General features: G+C 44.2%; 1 protein-coding gene across 1 annotated transcript in view; it reads right to left on the bottom strand.

Moving 5' to 3' along the window:
* enpp2 (ectonucleotide pyrophosphatase/phosphodiesterase 2) overlaps positions 1 to 18208 on the bottom strand; it is a 50423-nt gene that overhangs the window by 30318 nt on the left and 1897 nt on the right. The window contains exons 3-9 of the mRNA XM_054780973.1: positions 12557 to 12712; positions 10174 to 10299; positions 6507 to 6567; positions 6278 to 6375; positions 6105 to 6184; positions 5021 to 5140; positions 4825 to 4880 (exon numbers count right to left, since the gene is read on the bottom strand). Coding sequence (XP_054636948.1) covers positions 4825 to 4880; positions 5021 to 5140; positions 6105 to 6184; positions 6278 to 6375; positions 6507 to 6567; positions 10174 to 10299; positions 12557 to 12712 — 697 coding nt within the window. The remainder of the gene's footprint in view (positions 1 to 4824; positions 4881 to 5020; positions 5141 to 6104; positions 6185 to 6277; positions 6376 to 6506; positions 6568 to 10173; positions 10300 to 12556; positions 12713 to 18208) is intronic.

Below are 18208 nucleotides of genomic sequence, written 5' to 3' on the forward strand. Positions count from 1 at the left end.
ATGAAGTCCTCTAAAACATTCTGGTAGACTGTTGCGGTGACCTTGGATTTAAGAAAGCAGAGTTTCCCAACACCTGCACCGGACATTGCACCCCAAATCATGACGGACTGTGGATATTTCACACTGGACCTCAGGCAGCTTGGGTTCTGTTCCTCACCCGTCTTCCTCCAAACCCTTGGACCTTGATTCCCAAATGAAAGGCACACTTTACTTTCATCGGAAAAGAGGACCTTGGACCACTGGCCAACAGTCCAGTCCTTCTTCTCCTTGGCCCAGTGGAGACGCTTCCTACGTTGGCTCAGGTTCAGAAGTGGCTTGACCCGAGGAACCCGACAGTTGTAGCTCATCTCCCGGATGCGTCTGAATGTGGTGGTTTTTGAAGCTGTGACTCCCGCCTCATTCCACTCTTTCTGGATCTCTGCCAGATTCTTGGATCTTCCGTTTGATAATCCGCTGAAGCCCATGGTCATCTCTTTTGCTGGTGCATCTTCTCCTGCCACATTTTGCCCTTCCTCTAGACTTTCCATTGATATGCTTGGACACAGCACTCTGTGAACAACCAGCCTCCTTAGCTATGTACTTTTGTGGCTTACCCATCCTATGAAGGGTATCAATGATGGTCTTCTGGCCGGTTGTCATGTCTGCAGTCTTCCCCATATTGAACCCAACTGAGACAATTGAACCAAACTGAAGCAATTTAATGACACCTGGGGAAGCCTGTGCAGTTGATTTGAGTTTAGTAGATGATTAGTGTGTGACACTCAGTTTAAAACATTCATGCCCTGCAAAATTTGGGCTGATTTCTTCACAGTATTCTAATTTTTTGAATTCCTGTTTTCGTGGGTTTAATGAGCTGGAAGCCCAAATTATGTAAAAATAAACCAATAAATACTTGAAATCGTTTAAAATGTGGGCCCTGAATCTATAATCTATGAAAGTTTAACTTTTTGAATGGAATTATGGAAATTAAACAATTTTTCCATGACATTCTAATTTTTTGGAAAGGGTCTGTATGTAATGAAGTCATGAATGATGTACAAAAACAGTTTATGACTTAGTAGCGCAACAATACACACACCTCTGGCAAGAAAAAAACCCTGTTACAAATGAAGTACAAACCAAAAGAAAGAGTAATAAACTCAAAACATTCCAAAAGAGCAGAAAACTACGACTTTACACTCGGAAACAAAAGCAGGAAATGGAGCAACAAGACAGTCCGGGAAGAAGCCGCAGAAAAATTAAGAAGTAGAAACAAAAACATACCTAATGGCTACAAAAAGACGAGGAATTAAAGACTTAGCATGGAGGCTAGTAGCATGCAAAAAGGAGACATGGAAGAAGTGGCACAGAAGAGAGAACGCAACCCTCCATCCGTTTACAATATCCTGTTCAGGACCGCGGGCTGCTGGAGCCAATCCTAGCTGACTTCCAGTCAATCACAGGGCAGACACAGAGACAAAGAAGCCACTCACATTACCCTGCACTGTCTGCAACAGAAGTCACGCCAGTTACCCACTAGACCAGAGGTCCAAACTCGTGGCCTCCTACCTGAAATCAAAGTTTAGTGTGTCCTGTGCATTTTAGATAGGTACTTTAACATAAGGGATCTTCAAATGTGCAGGCAATGGGCAACACTGAATTCAGAGAACTTGCCACAGAGTGAAATGGATAGTGTGGGACACTAACTACAGTCACGGTGCCAACAGAAAAATGACAGCAACAACATGGAACAGGTAAGTAAACACACATAGGACAACTACTACAATGGGGAATAATAAACAACAACTACCTTAACCCTGAACACGTAACTTTACAAACTTTTTACAAAACACTTCACACCGGTGAACATCCAGGGAGCGGACATAGAGTTGGTAGACAGCTACAAATTCCTGGGTGTTCACCTTAACAACAAACTGGACTGGTCGGTCAATACCCACGCCCTCTACAAGAAGGGCCAGAGTCGCCTCCACCTGCTGAGGAGACTGAGGTCCTTTGGTGTGTGCAGGACTCTTTTACGGACCTTTTATGACTCTGTGGTGGCCTCAGCCATCTTCTATGCTGTGGGCTGCTGGAGAGGGGGCAGCACGGACAGGGACAGGAGCAGGATCAATAGGCTGATCAGGAGAGCGAGCTCTGTCCTGGACAGTCCTCTGGACTCCGTGGAGGAAGTGGGGGAGAGAAGGATGTTGGCTAAGCTGACGTCCATCATGGACAACACCTCTCACCCGCTACATGACACTGTGGGTTCCCTTAGCAGCTCCTTCAGCAGCAGACTGTTACACCCACGGTGTAAGAAGGAGAGGTTCCGCAGGTCCTTCATACCGACCGCTGTCAGGCTCTACAACACCTGCACCACCTGAACCATGCTGTAGTCAATATGTATTCTTTACACTGTATTCTTTACTTGCGTATCTTGCTTGCTGCTGTAACAAGTGAATTTCCCCGCTGTGGGACAAATAAAGTACAAATACAAATACAATACAAAACAAGTTGCAAGGCATGCTGGGAAGCCAAAAGCACTCCCAGCCACGCTATGTAAGAGGAAACGCTGAAAGGTTTCTGACAGCAAGGAAAAGGTAAGAGAACCCTATGTTCTGAAAAACCATTCATTCTCTGAACTGTTATTATTAAATACTGAGAAGATTGGTGTATTCTTTTTTTTTGGAATACTTGAAACCCTTTTTTTTTGTTGGAATACTTGATGCGACCCAGCCTCACCCAGACTCTACCTCGCAGCCCCCAGGTAAGTTGACTTTGAGACCCCTGCACTAGACCATCAGTGACCACAGAGGAACCATGAGGAATAATATGGCGTCTTCCTGGTGTGGACTTATGAATGATGATAGTTGCCATTTGCATCCACCTGCCTCGTGGCTCCGCCCCCAGTCACCAGCTCAAGCTGCCTGAAACATCGAGCAGAGACAAGAAACGCCAGACAGAAACAGGGATTGACCAAAGTAAGAGTAGGCTGGGATGCAGACCAAGAGAACATAAACGTTTCTAAATCCCGTCTAAGCTCTCAGCACCATCGTATCTTAAAGAGCATATCATCCAAGTAAAGCTCCTCTTGTGGTTAACAGAATATCCAACCCAGAGTGTAAGATCGTCTTCAACTATCTGATTCTTCTTGATGGGAGGATCTTCTAAATTTAGTGTGGGGGCAGACATACACTCCTGATTAAATGTCAACAGCAGTGGCAAGAATGTACATTTTGCACTGTTGATTCTTAAGGAGTTTCTAAGTACAGCTTCAAAATGCAAAAAAAAGACCTGAAGAAAATGTTGAGTACCAACCCCGCCCCGTCAAATCCACTCCACTGACTCCACATATACACAGATTGCCATGGAAACTACAAACTGCAAGCACAAATGTGAAAAAGAGCAAAAGACAAAATATACAAGCGTAATCAATGCATGCCACATACACAAACAAATGGGAGAGAGACAAGAAATATTTTGAGCAAGTAATTTATTGTAAACGAGCATTAAAGGCTGTTCATCAGCTGATCAAAAGTTTAAGACCATAGCTAAAAAAAACCTACCCCCCTCCCCCAACTACAAATAAAATGTTGAAAAAAGGAGTCAGAATGAGTAGCTGTGCCATTCTTGCTTTATGCCACTGTAGCTTGCCATGCTTGATGCCAATGTTTCTAGGAGGCTAGTGGAAATGTTGCTCCAGGTGGTGAAGATGGCTTCACGGAGGGCATCCACTGTCTGAAACTGATGTCCATTTTTGTAAACTTCCATTGCCATCCACCCCCAAATGTTCTCAGTTGGATTTAGATCAGGCGAACATGCAGGATGGTCCAAAAGAGTGAATTTATTCCTCTGGAACAAGTCCTTTGTGAAGTGTAGCACTGTCCTGTTGAAAAAGCCAGTCATTACCACACAAATGAGGGCCTTCAGCCATGAGGGATGCCCCTTGCAGCATCTTCATTTTCACACTGCCAGTTGCCGTTTGACGCCCCTGCACAACCCGAAGCTCCATTGTTCCACTGAAGGATCCTGATGCCCCCCCCCCTCCACTGTGCCGGATGGAAAACATCTCAGGTGGGATCTCGTTGTTATGCCAGTAACGTTGGAAGCCATCAGGACCGTCAGGGTTACATTTTCTCATCAGAGAATAAAACTTCCTTCCACATTTTAATGTCCAATGTTTGGTGCTCTCCTGCAAATTCCAAACGGCCAATTTTGTGGCGTTGAAGGAGACGAGGCCTTTGAAGAGGTTTTTTCTTCTTAATCTGGCACATGGCGTCTGATGGTTATTGGATTGCACTCGGCACCTGTAACAACCTTCATTTGAGACGAGGATGGTCCCGTGTTTTGGCGGACAGCCAATGGGATTCTGTAATTCAGGGCCGGTGACATTTTTTTGGGGTCTACTACTTGTCTTTTTGTTCTATGAGCCTCAAGACGTTTCAAATGACTGTTCTTACAGCGCCCAACCTTAGCAGCAATGGCGCGATGCGAGAGGCCTTGCATATGCAGCTCAACAATCCCACCACGTTCAAAGATGGAAAACTTTTTTTGCCTTTGCCATCAAGAGATCATGACAGTGTGAATACCTGACACTAAATCATATTAAATCCACATTTTTGATGTATTTACGATCAACAGCCTATTTCACTTTAATGACTGTTTGCAATGAATTACTTACTAAAAAATGTTTGCATTTTGAAGCTCTACTTTGAACTTCCTCAAGTTCCAACAGTTCAAAATGTATATTCTTGCAATTGTTCAACTGGTCTTAAAATTTTGATCAGCAGTGTAGATAGATAGGTAGGTAGGTAGATATTGTAGGCAAATGGATGAGTAAGAACTTACCCAGGCCAGAAGAAAGTGGCTGCTTTCAGTCCTTGTTTGAGAGCTGTGATCCAGATCTAAAAAAAACATAATCATAAACATAAACAATCATAAACATAATCTATTAACATGACAATATCAGAGATTTAGCAAGTGAATGCAGGCAGAGGCCAACTCGGTTTGCTTAGATAGATTGGGATTGCGGCGGAATGCTTACTGGTTGTCCTCCCCACCAGCGGTGATTAAGTTTCTCTCGACTTCTCAGGGTGAAGGTGGCATCAAAGACAGGGTCATACATGGAATTACCAATAATACCATGAGACTCTGGATAAAGACCCTGAAAGTCAAAATGATGACCTTTAGTTCGAATAGGGGAATTTAGAACTGTGAATTCCTTACAGTTAAGTATTCCTTTTCCAGCAGTATTCTCATTTACCCTAAAACCTTGCCGCAGGTCAACCAAAGTTATCAAGGTAAAAAAACCAACAACATTCACCCGACCCCTAACTTTCCTTGGTAAAAGAATATTATCATATTGGCCAAAAAACACATGATGGTTCCACTGGAGATGAGCCTGGTAGATGCAGGGTTTGCATCTACCATCTCGTCTTCCACTTCAGGAGATTGTTGTAATCACAAGTAGATCTGAACTTGTATGCCGATTATAATTAGAAGATTATCAGGACAGGACGGATGGATGGATGACTGCCCTGTCCTGGTCAGTCGGTGGTATTGTGGAACTTTTGACAGGGACATTGTTGGAACTGGACATAAATTAACCAGCAATATAATTATCACTCATATATCGTATTAGCATTAGAGTGTGTTGGCCATTAGGAATGTCTTTTTTAGGAATGCAGTGGTGACCCAGCAACAGAGAAAGTGACGACTCATGGCGCCACGGTGTCTGCTGACTCAAAGGATACAGTCGCATACTAACCGATGTCCTTCGAGGCTGTGCTGAAATGTGATTCATACCATACATGTATTACTGATAACTGTCAAAGAGACGCACACACATAGAAAAAGACAAGTACAGTTGTGCAGCTGCGTTGCTCACCCCATCCCTTAGAGTTGCACAACCTTGTAGATAGGGAATACCCAAATAAAAAGCGAGAGCTCAGAGAACGTCAGAGCGGTCTGGGAATGTAGCTCTGGTACGTTCCTTCGTTCTCCTCGCGAGTAAAAAGATATGCTTGTTGTCTTGTCTCTTCTGTAATTTTGCTGTGTTTTACAAGTGTCACAGGAGTTTGAACCTGACAGATATTTAACAATAAGCTGGTTTTTAATATAAAATATACCGTTGCCAGTGAGTAGAGGTTGGGAAAGGTCTTGGACGGATACACAGGTCTCATATATGGAGCATGGGTGCCACATGTTCCTGGGAAAGGAAAAGCATTAACAAATCCATTATATTCATGAAGCTATAAACGGTGACTTAAACAAATTGATCATCAAATACTTGAATACGTACTGAGTTTCTCAATGTTCGGTATGACAGTATCTCCTCTCTTCATGTAAGAAGCTCTGAAACCATCCACTGAGAGAATGATGAGCGGTGAACGCACAAATCTGCAAGGACAGTAAAGACATTTTTACATACACCATTTGGATACAAAATAAAACAACCTGAATGTTTTTGAAATTAGAACAAATATTGATGAATAACATGCTAGTTTGATGAGGTGCTCATAGTAACGCACCCTGCAGGGCACTGTGCGGTCTTCAAATCATCACATTCATCCTGGAGCCATGAAGTGTCTCCTGAAAAAAACAGGTATATGGATATACACATACACATATAAAAGACACTCAGTTTCCACAACATGTGTTTCAGATACATTAGAACAGGGGTCGCCAATCCGTCGATCATGAACTACTCGTCGATCTTTGGGAGTTTGCCAGTCAATCGCAAGAACATTTGAAAAAAAATGCATTGTCACATCAGTGCCCTTATCTCCCGGAGAGCGACTAACAGGCATGCATTTTGTCCACTTAACACGCACGTACGCCTCACCGCTATAAAAGCAGCATCCCGCAAGTCCTAGCAAGGAGCCCAATCCCCAAAACCTGGCCGGAGGTACACTAGTACACCGACTTGCCCCCCGGCGCTAGCAAAAAGGTCGAGTGAGAGAAGGAGGGAGTGACAGAGCACATGCAGTCATGTGTCTGCGCATACAACAGTAACTGTGGCACGTTAATAGGGCTCAAAATCTGCAAGCTCCAGCAAGGAGCCCAGTCCCCCAAACCTGGCCAGAGGTACACTAGTACACCGACTTGCCCCACCGCGCTAGCAAAAAGGTCGCGCGAGACAGGGAGGAAGTGACAGAGCACATGCAGTCATGTGCCTGCGCATACAACAGTAATTGTTGCACGTCAATAGGGCCCAAAATTTGCCTTTGCTACCTCAAAGTTAAGGCACAAATATAACATAGATGTGCACCTCCAAAAAAAATATTTTTGTGCTGCGACGCCGCCGCTCGTTAGATGCTGACTGTTGTAGCGCTTTGACCAGCCCCACTCTCCTCAGTCTGCATCGCTTGCCCACTACACTGAGCCAAGAAGCCAAATAAGAGTTGTGGTTTGCTCATGAAACCGACGCCACAAAGCCCAACCCCGACCAAGAGCCACAAAAGTAGGGGTGTACGGGCGCCCAAAGTGCAGCTCAGGGGCCATCTGCAGCCTGTGGCTCATTTGTCACTGCATCACTGCAGAAACTAAACAAAATTTTAAAAAAGAGCAAAAATGATAAAAATACATCAAAAGGCACAATGACAAAAAGCTGATATGTTGAAACCAATGGCAAATAATAACACAAAGCATATATTGTGTGTACATATAATTGTCTAGACATATACACTCCTGATCTAAATCTGATCTAAATCTTAAGACCAGTTCCAGAAAAATCGGTAGAATTAGCATTTTGCACATTTGGATCTTAATGAGGTTTTAAGTAGAGCCCAACATGCAAAAACAAGAAGGGGGGGTGAGACAAAAAGCATATTGAAAAAGTCATTTATTGAAAACAAACTGAAATAGGCTGTTCAAAAGTTTAAGACCATCGCTCAAAAAATAACAAAAAACTCTCCAAACCAGAACAAAAAATCTTCTCAGTCGAATTCAGTAATGAGTAGCTCCACCGTTCTTGTTAATCACTTCAAAAATTGGTTTGGGCATGCTTGATGCGAGTGTTTCCAGGAGGCTAGTGGGAACATTGCTCCAAGTGGTGAAGATGGCTTCACGAAGGGCATCAACTGTCTGGAACTGATGGCCATTTTTATAAACTTCCCTTGCCATCCATCCCAAAATGTTCTCTATGGGATTTAAATGAGGGGAACATGCAGGATGGTCTAAAAGAGTGATGTTATTCTCCCTGAAGAAGTCCTTGGTCAAGCGAGCATTGTGACCCGCAGCGTTGTCATGTTGTAAAACCCAGTTGTTACCACACAGACAAGGGCCCTCAGTCATGAGGGATGCCCACTGCAACATCTGCACTAAGCAACCGCCATTTGACGACCCTGCACCACCTGAAGCTCCAGTGTGAATGAAACTGAATGAAAAAGCACCCCAGACCATGATGGACCCCCCCTCCACTGTGGCAGGTAGAAAACATCTCAGGTGGGATCTCCTTGTCATGCCAGTAACGTTGGAAGCCATCTGGACCGTCAAGCTACATTTTCTCATCAGAGAATACAACTTTTTTCCACCTTTCAATGTCCCATGTTTGATGCTCCCTGGCAAAGTCTAAACGGGCAGTTTTGTGGTATTGAAGGAGACAAGGTCTTTGAACTCATTTTTTAAACCCTTTTCTTGCAAATGCCGTCTGATGGTTATTGCGCTGCAGTCTGCACCAGTAAGGGCCTTAATGTGGGTCGAAGACCGCCCTGTGTCTTGATGGACAGCCAATTGGATCCTCTGGCTCAGCGCAGGTGTGATTTTTTTTGGGTCTACCACTTGACTGTTTTGTTCCATAATGCTCAGAATCTTTCAAAAAATGTAGAATGACTGTCTTACTGCCCCCAACCTTAGCAGCGATGGCACACTGCGAGAGGCCTTGTTTAGGCAGCTGGACAATCCGACCATGTACAAAAAGAGAAAGCTTCTTAGCTTTAGCGATCAGGAGGGCATGACAGTGTGAATGCCTGACAGAAAATGAAAATTTTGAGCAGATATTGGCTTTTATAGCCTGCGGTCTTAAACTTTTGATCAGGTAATAAACAGCCTATTTCCGTTCATAAATTACTTTTTCAAAATGCTTTTTGTCTCACTCCCCCTTCTTGTTTTTGCATATTGTAGCTCTACTTAAAACCTCATTAAGATCCAAATGTGCAAAATGCAAATTCTAGCAATTTTTCAACTGGTCTTAAGATTTTGATAAGGAGTGTATATATATGTACATATATATGTGTATATATATATATATATATATATATATATATATATATATACACGCCCCCCTTGTTGGGGGTGCAGATCGTGCGCAGGTTCTTGGCTGACCAATGCATTAGAAACATCTCCTTCCACATAAGGGTGGAGTGCCATCTCAGGTCGAGAATGCGATCCTGCCCCGAGTGAAGGAGTTTAGGTACCTCAGGGTCTTGTTCACGAGTGAGGGAAGGATGGAATGCAAGATCGACAGGCGGATTGGTGTCTGCAGTGATGCAGACTCTGCATCAGTCCACTGTGGTGAAGAGGGAGCTGAGAGCCGAAAGGTAAAGCTCTCAATTTAGCGGTCGATCTACATTCCTACCCTCGCCTATGGCCATGAGCTTTGGAAAGTGACTGAAAGGACAAAATGGCGGGTACAAGCGGCCGAATTGCGTTCTCTCCATAGGGTGGCAGGGCTTTCCCTTAGAGATAAGGTGAGAAACACTGTCATCCGTGAGACACTCCCTGCATTGAGAGGAGCCAGATTAGGTTACTCGAGCATCTTGTCAGGATGCCTCCCAGACGCCTCCCCGGGGAGATATTCAGGGCACGGCCGACCGATAGGAGGACACGTTGGAGAGACCATGTCTTTCAACTGGCCTGGGAATGCCTTGGGATCCGCCGGGATGAGCTGGACGAAGTACCTGAGGAAAGGGAAGTCCTGCTTTCCTGCTTAGGCTGCTGCTCCATGACCAGACATCGGCTAAGCGGAAGAAGATGGATGTATGGCTGGATAATCACATTTCGGTGCCTACCTTGGTTTTAAGGTCATGATTCATTTTGGGTACAGTAAGGAAACAAAATGCAAAACAAAAAATGTGCTTTGCTTTTGTGTAATGATAAATGACTTTTAAAATGAAACATAAAAAAGCTGCAAACTTCTGGCAGGTAATTCTCCAATAAATGCAATTCTCAAATAAAAAATGCAAGTTTAGTACTTACCTCTACAGAGTGTCTTGTAGTTGGTGCAGCAGTCTCCTTGGGTGAGACAGTCATTTGAGCAGTGGCAGGAATGGTGTTCATTGCGCATCTCCCCACAGCGATCTTTACTGCACTCATAGCCACCTTCTGTTTGCAGTAAAGAGAGCCACTGATCTATGTATATAATAAATCTATATCATGTAATTAATTTAATTGACTGCATACATTCGACACCAATAGATCAGCGTTGACATCATAGCTTCATGTGCACAGAACACATAGGGCACAGAAAAGACGTCTTAAAAGGTTCAGTACCGCTACCACTGGTGCCACTTCTTGTAGGCGTTCAATCCGATCCTTGAGCCACACACCCATCCCACCCGGATACCAGAGATACACCGGTTTGTTCGTTATTGTGGTGTATTTATGAAACTGCAGTGGCACGAGTGACCTTCCAGGCTGATCTGTTGAGTACCAGAGTTTCAAGCTGCGTGGTCTTGGTGTTTACTTGTTTTAGCAATGCTGTGCATCATCCAATGCACGGCATCATCTCCCAACAGAAGAGCAGTTTCAGTGGCAGATTACTATCACTGTCCTGCTCCACTGAAAGACTGAGCACGATTCCTCCCCCACGCCATGCAGTTTTTCAACACAACGCACGATGAGCGATAAAAACACACACACAGGATTGGACTTATTAACTTGCGTATTATTAAATTTGAAGTGATCTGTTCTGAGGACTTTCCACAGCAACTCACGGTGGTGGTGGTGTCAAAGGCTTTGCTGAGATTGGTGAAGGGTACGTGGGTCTTTGTGATGTTCTCTGCTCTTGTCCATGAGCTGCCTGAAGACAGTGGCAGTGTCTTTGGTGGATATGGGGCTTCTTCTATAAAAGCTTGTATACGCACAAAACAGGGCTGAAAAGTTGCGTATGCTGTTTTCCACGCAAAGTATGTGTTCTATAAAAACATAACCTGACATGAGAATGTGCGGACCAGTACGGCACCTTTGTAGCTTGAGTACGCACTTTTTGGAGACATGGCAAAAAGAAGATGCACGTTTTAAGTGATGAAGTGAAATAATGTTAGAAATATACATGCAATGGAAGCCAATAAAGATTAATCCATAATTGCATGAAAACATCACACCGTTACCGTTACTGACTTAAAAACATTTGTGGAAAGTGTTGTGATTTGACATGACACTGATGGATATAATTTGCCATTTATCATAAACACCATTACGCACCAGTGTACTATCCGGACTAAGAGACACATGAAAAACACAACACAGCGCTTGAATATTTCATCATTTTATTTTTTAATCATGATAATATTGTGTGTTCAATTTATATTAGTTATTACAAACATCAAGTTGTCAATTAAATTATTCTATAGGGTTTAATTTTACATGGACAATTTTTCTTTGGACAATTTATCAATTTATTTTCGTGTGTCAAGTATGTCATCAATAGCAACATTTATTTACCACGGCCTTTATTTGTATGGATAGTGTCAGGGCTATTTGCAGAGATTTACTCTCTTAATAGTTTCTTTTTCCACAAATGCCAGGCTCTTCTTTTGTTGTGCTTTGAACTAACACACAACATTAGTTCCTCATAAAATAATTATATTATAATTGCCTGAATGTGTGTGTATGTCACTTTTTATAGGTCTGAATGTTTTTATCCGCACGCACATATTGGGTTCTGGCGTACGGAGACTTCCACGCACATTTTTATAGATGTGGTCCCTGGTCTTTTGGGAGCACAGTTTCTGAGATGTGTTCAGCCAATCTGCTGGCGTGATCTTCACCATAACTTTGTCTCCAATGGCGAGGACACAGATTCCTCGGATGTTCCTGCAGGATGCTTGGTCCCCTTTCTGTTTACAGATGACCACGTCTCATGTGATCTCATGTTCCCAGATGTTTTGGATCCTGCGACTTTTTCTTCAGCCAGAGTGTCTTCAACTTTCCAGCATTTTGTTTGGACGTGTGTCCTACATTTGGATGCACCAGCTTGTCAGCTATCCTTCCACAGTTTTGTATCGCATTGCTCTATTTTCCAAATGGTCCACTTAAAGCTTGTAAAAATCAAATATGTTTGCCACTCAACAGATCAGCAAACTGAAAGCACAATCAGCTTTCTTCAGCACACCTCATACCGAGTTGCGGGGAGGAACTTTTATCAGGGGAAGGTGGTATTCTGCGTAATGTTGCGGAAACACACATTTTTTTTAAGATCCTACGTCAATGTAAAAAGTTCCTAAGTTCCTAAGTACGCAAAGCAGAAGAAAGTGGCATGTAGGAGCTAAAAGAAAATCATTGAAAATGTGATTGACAGCAGTGAATAAAACTATTCTTAACATAGCCACTCGTTCATTTAACAAAAATAATACATTACCTGTCCTGAGGCAGAGATGGTCAAAGTCAGCGCAGCAGCTATTGTAGGTCTTACAAAGATTGTCACAACGACACTTTGGTGGCTCCACCTCAACCAGCTCAAAACATCTGTTCCTGCAGGAGCTAAATGTTGCCACATGCTGAGATGTAGAATGCACTGTGAAAAGAACAGAAGGTGGAGCGTCAAAGGGCCTAAAAAATGTCTCTGCTTTTTGTTTTATGTGAGGCACTGTTTCCCCTTCCATTATTTTTAGGTACCCCACCCCTCAAGAAGAACCCACAAGAGATGGTCAGTGGCACTTTAGCTTGCTTAAAGGAAGAGACTCTTTCAGTCAGTTTGAGTTTCACTGAGTTTCTCACACGGTGTGTGTTTGTGTGGGGGGCGGGGTGACTGGACTGAACACTACGTCTGGCGGAGAGGTGGGGTTGAGGTGTCACTGACTGAACAATACCTCCAAGCACGGTGTCAACACAAATAGGACTGCTACTACTACTATGGAGAATAAACAGCTACTTTAGTAAGTATTTATAAAACAAGTGCCGCAATCCATGCTGGGAAGGATGGATTTAAAAGACATGCATCACCTTGTACGGATTAAGGAGGGGGACGAGTGGAAGACCACATTCAATACTCTACTCAGACATTTTGAATATCTTGTCATGCCTTTTGGACTTACTAATGCTCCGGCCATGTTTCAAAACCTCATAAATTATGTTCTCAGACATATGCTAAACCAAATATGCTTTGTGTACAGGTACTTAGATCCAATCCAATCCAATCCACTTTATTTATACAGCACGTTTTATAAACACTGTTTCTAAAATCCTGCACAGACTAGCAAAACCATAAATAATAAGTAAAAGTAAAAATTACTACAGTAAAAACTAAAAGATCAAATAAAAACAAAGAAACGTACAACAGTAAAATATTTAAAACAAGAAGTAAAAACAATAAAAGCAAAAAATCCAAGAAGTAGGTAAAAAATAAATAAGTAAATTAAATTAAAACTAAAGTAAATAAAACCATTAAAACTAAAAAATAATAAAAGACACAGAGGACCACACAACTCACGCGGAGTTAAAAGCCAGAGAATAAAAGTGGGTTTTAAGACGAGACTTAAAGCTTTCAATTGTGGGGGCCGTTTTTACATAAGGGTTGGAGAGTGTTCCACAGCTTTGAGCCAACTACGGAAAAGGCTCGGTTGGAGCTGGCCTTCGGACCTCAATGTGCGCGCTGGAGTGTAAATTTGGATGAGGTCCGAGATGTACTGCGGGGCCAGCCCATTCAACGCCTTCAAAACAAACAATAAAATCTTAAAATCAATTCTAAAACGCACAGGCAACCAGTGCAGGGAAGCTAAAATTGGGGTAATATGCTCCCTCTTTTTGGTTCCTGTTAAAAGCCGTGCTGCAGAGTTCTGGACTAACTGTAAGCGAGAGAGTAATTTATGGCTTATTCTAGAGTAAAGGGCATTACAGTAGTGCAGACGTGACGAAATAAAAGCGTGCATGGCTTGTTCAAAATGTCGCAATGATAAGATTATTAAGTTTAAAATCACTATCAATTATGACGCCAAGGCTGGTGGCTGTGGAACTGCGTCTGGAGCCATTGCAACCCGAGATGCAGTGGCGAACAGAGAGGCAAAGGCAGAGGCTGTGTCAAGCTTGATGAAACGGCCAAGGCAAGTAGGAGCAGGCAGGGTGGCACTGCAGTGCAAATCAAAATCAAACATGACCGGACTATGGTCAGAGAACACTGCATCCCCAATAAAGACATTATCAACAGCCAGTCCATGAGGTCTAAAGTGTGTCTGTATATTTGTGTAGCTCCTGTAACATTTTGTACCAAATTTAAAGCCTCCACCAACTCTAGAAAGTCTTTCGCCATAGGCGTAAAAGGGCAGCAGACATGAACATTAAAATCACCCACAATTAAAATTCTGTCAAACTTTATCAACATTGCAGCGATAAAGTCAGAAAAATCCCGGATAAAATCATTGTCGTGTTTGGGTGGTCTGTAAATGACCGCGCACAACACCGGCTCAGTTGTCGCAGTTCGAAGCAACTCAACTCAAATGAGGAGAAAGACACCATGGACAATGGCTTATGGTGTAAGGACGTTTTTAAAATAGTAGCGATGCCTCCTCCACAGCCAGTAGTTCTTGGCGTGTTAATGAATGTACAATCGGGAGGCAACAGCTCAGAGAAGGAAGGGGACTCACCGGCATTAATCCAGGTCTCAGTAACAAATAATAAATCCAAAGAATGCGCTTTAAAGAGGTCCTGGAAGACAAAAGTCTTATTTGAAACTGACCTCGCATTCACCAGTGCACACTTAGTTGAAACCTTAAGAGCCGCCGAAGCTGCCCGGTTCAGCAGCCGGAAGTTGCCGGGGTTCACGCCGCCTGAAGCCTAAGCAGGGCGGCGAGGGCGCAGCGCATAACGCTCGGCGCGCCGCCCAACGATGACCACCAGCCAGGCCCCAACAGAGGTGAGAAAATGCCGAGAGATGAAGCGGCGAAAACAATCCTCAAAGTCCATCGTTACATTATGTGGGAACCTTACTGCCTCGGGAGAAAGTGCCAGCCAAGCTTTGAGCTTCACCAGTCTTCCACCTCGTGCCCCCCGGCGTCCACGTTTCCTGGAAAGCGACGGCTCTGCTCGAAGCAGAAACTCTGGAACGTCAGACAGGTACGAAGGACGCGGTTTATCTGACCCCATTCCTCTTGTTTCGCACAAGCGGCTCCAATGTCCTGGATTTCAAGTAGTTCCTGACGGTTATACACCAGCAGAGAGTCGATGGTCCTCATGACAAATGAAAAAATAACAATAAAACCGATCACAGTGAGCTGAGGGAAGCGGTGAGCCAGACACACCGGCGCCATCTTGGATCATCATTACACATCAGATGATATATTAATCTTTTCCAATTCTTTGCAGGAACATGTGAAACATGTGCGACGGATGCTGCAAGGCCTCTTAGAGAACCGCCTGTAAGTGAAGGCGGAAAAGTGCGAGTTCCATTCACCCTTCCATGGGAAGGGCAGGCAAACCAGACAAAAATACCCCACAAGCCAGGCCACCCTGGGCGACCCACCACGCCGCGACAGCCAAGTCCTCAGCCACATCCCCGCCCTTGGCAGACAGGCGCCGTGGAACAGACAGGAGGTACCCCAATCCAGCCTGCTCCACCCGTGTATGTAATAAAATGGGATTGTGTCTATTATTCAATTAAAAGTATAAATAAATATAAGAGGACAGCTCTGAAGGACTGGTCTCTTTGTCCCTGAGGGGTGTATGTGTGTGCATATCTACGATAGGGATGTATGTGGATGACAGCTAACGATGCAATTAAAATTGGGGGACAGCTGAAGTACGGTGGCCCCCTCACCTGCCCAGCCCCCCCAAACCCTAAGTGTCTATTGTGCGATTAAAATTTAGAGGCGACAGAGTCAGAGGCATGCCAGGGACAAAGGAGCCTCTGCAGGGCAACTCCACTCCAAACTATGCCCGACCGCAGACCACCCCCCAAAATTATATATGTATGTGAACTGGTGCAGCGGAACAGGAAGGAAGAGGGCCCCCGATGCCAATCCCCCGACACCACCCAAACCGAGCGGGGGGGACTAAGGACACATGACCGACAGACCACAGCACAGGCTCGGGCAAGCTACAGCTGCAGGACACACCACTGGCCCTACCCGCCCTGCCAGGACGCCCAGTCCGGTCCACCCAACGCCGCAGAGACTGTACCCCCAGTACCCCAAACACCGGAGCCCCACTGGTGGCAGCGTCCACAGCGCCACCCCCAAACACCACGGACCAGCCACACGCCCCAAAACAGACCCGAGCGCCACCAGAGCAGCAGGAACTGCGCCCACGCGGCACACACACACACAACCACGGCTGGCCAGGAGCCGCACCATAGTGACCACAGGAGAACCGGACCCCACATAGAGCAGAGCACGGCCACACCCACAAAGCACGGAGGCCAGAACCGCCAATGAGAGACAGAAAAGTAAGCACCACACAACAGGGCCCACTAGAGGAGTGACCCCCCACCGGACGCCGAAGCACACGCCCCCGCCCGCCCTGCCCCCTGCCATGCTGCAGACAAACCATCACCCCACCCCCCGCCCAGCCACCAACATGCCAAGGGAGACACCCCGGAGGCAGGCAGACAGCCGCCAGCCAGGAAACAGAGACCAGCCAGACACCAGCAGGTAACGGAGACCGCCCGGCAGCCCCCCGCCAATAAGTAATAAGGACTCACCCCGCCTCGGGATTGTTTGTTTCTACATTGATTGTGGAGAGATCACCCAGAAAGCAAAATAAAGGGGAAGTAGGAATGAAGATCCCAAGAGCCAAAGATCGGTCCTCACATACTGCGCACCACAAATTATTAATGGGAGCACAGGACCACATGGAGTTTAAGTAGTCATCTACTTTATGGTCTGAGCAGTGTGCACAGATGTTAGAGTCAGTTAAGCCCATTCTAAACATTCTATGTCCTGTGTAATGTACTTTATAAAAGATTTTAAACTGAACCAATTGTAGATTGGGTTTTTTCATTAACCGGGAAGCATTGAGATATATTTGCTTCCAGAATTCTTGGTCGCAGCTTGTAGAGAAATCTGAGTTCCATTTGGAGATTGGAACGCTGACTGTGTTGTTATTTTTTGAAAGTAGAATATATAATTTTGATAATGTCTAAGGGGCAGATATTTTTAAAACTTCAACTTCAAATGTCAACGGTGGGATTTCAATCCCATTATATATTACTGAAACTTTCTCTAATTATAGATTTAACTTGTATGTATTCAAGAAATTTGTTATGGTTTATTCCATACTGCGTAACAAGGTCATTGAATGAGATAAAGTTGTTTCCTTTTATAATATTTGTCATACAACTTATTCCTTTTTCATGCCATGTCGGAAAATGTAATGGTTTCTTTCTAGGCTAATTAAAGGCTAAAACCCAGTCACCACTGAACAAGACACACTAGTTGAAAGGCTATGACTTGGCCAAGAAATATCTGAAAACAGTTTTATGGACTGATGAGATGAGAGTGACTCTTGATGGTGGGTGGAGGTGGGGTACTAGTAAGGGCTGGAATTATTAAAAGATGAGCTTGTTGGGCCTTTTCAGGTTGAAGATGGACTCAAACTCAACTCCCAAACCTAGTGCCACTTTTTTCACACAGTGGTACAGAAAAATGTGTGCATTTTTCAAGAGCAGCATGATTTTTATGCAGGACATTGCTCCATCTCATGCATCTAAGTACTCCACCGCCTGGCTAACCTAACAAAAGACTTAAAAAGGTTTTAAAAAATAATGACATGACCTCCTTGCTCACATGACCTAAACCCTATTGAGTACTTGTGGGCACTTAAACATAAGACTTACAGTGAAGAAAAAAATAGTGTCTGGGAGGCTTTGGTTGCTGCTGCACAAAAAGTTGATGGTCAAATGATCAAGAAACTGACAGACTCTATGGATGGAAGGCTTTCCCGTGTTATTGAAAAGAAGGGTGGCTATATTGCCAAGATGTAAAATCATATTCCTACACATGTCAGATAATTTCCCTAGTTTTAAGGGCTATTTATTCACTGACTTTATAGTATAACCGTAATTTTAGAATGAGTGTTTACT

This window comes from Dunckerocampus dactyliophorus, chromosome 7, assembly GCF_027744805.1.
Source record: "Dunckerocampus dactyliophorus isolate RoL2022-P2 chromosome 7, RoL_Ddac_1.1, whole genome shotgun sequence".
Classification (NCBI taxonomy): domain Eukaryota; kingdom Metazoa; phylum Chordata; class Actinopteri; order Syngnathiformes; family Syngnathidae; genus Dunckerocampus; species Dunckerocampus dactyliophorus.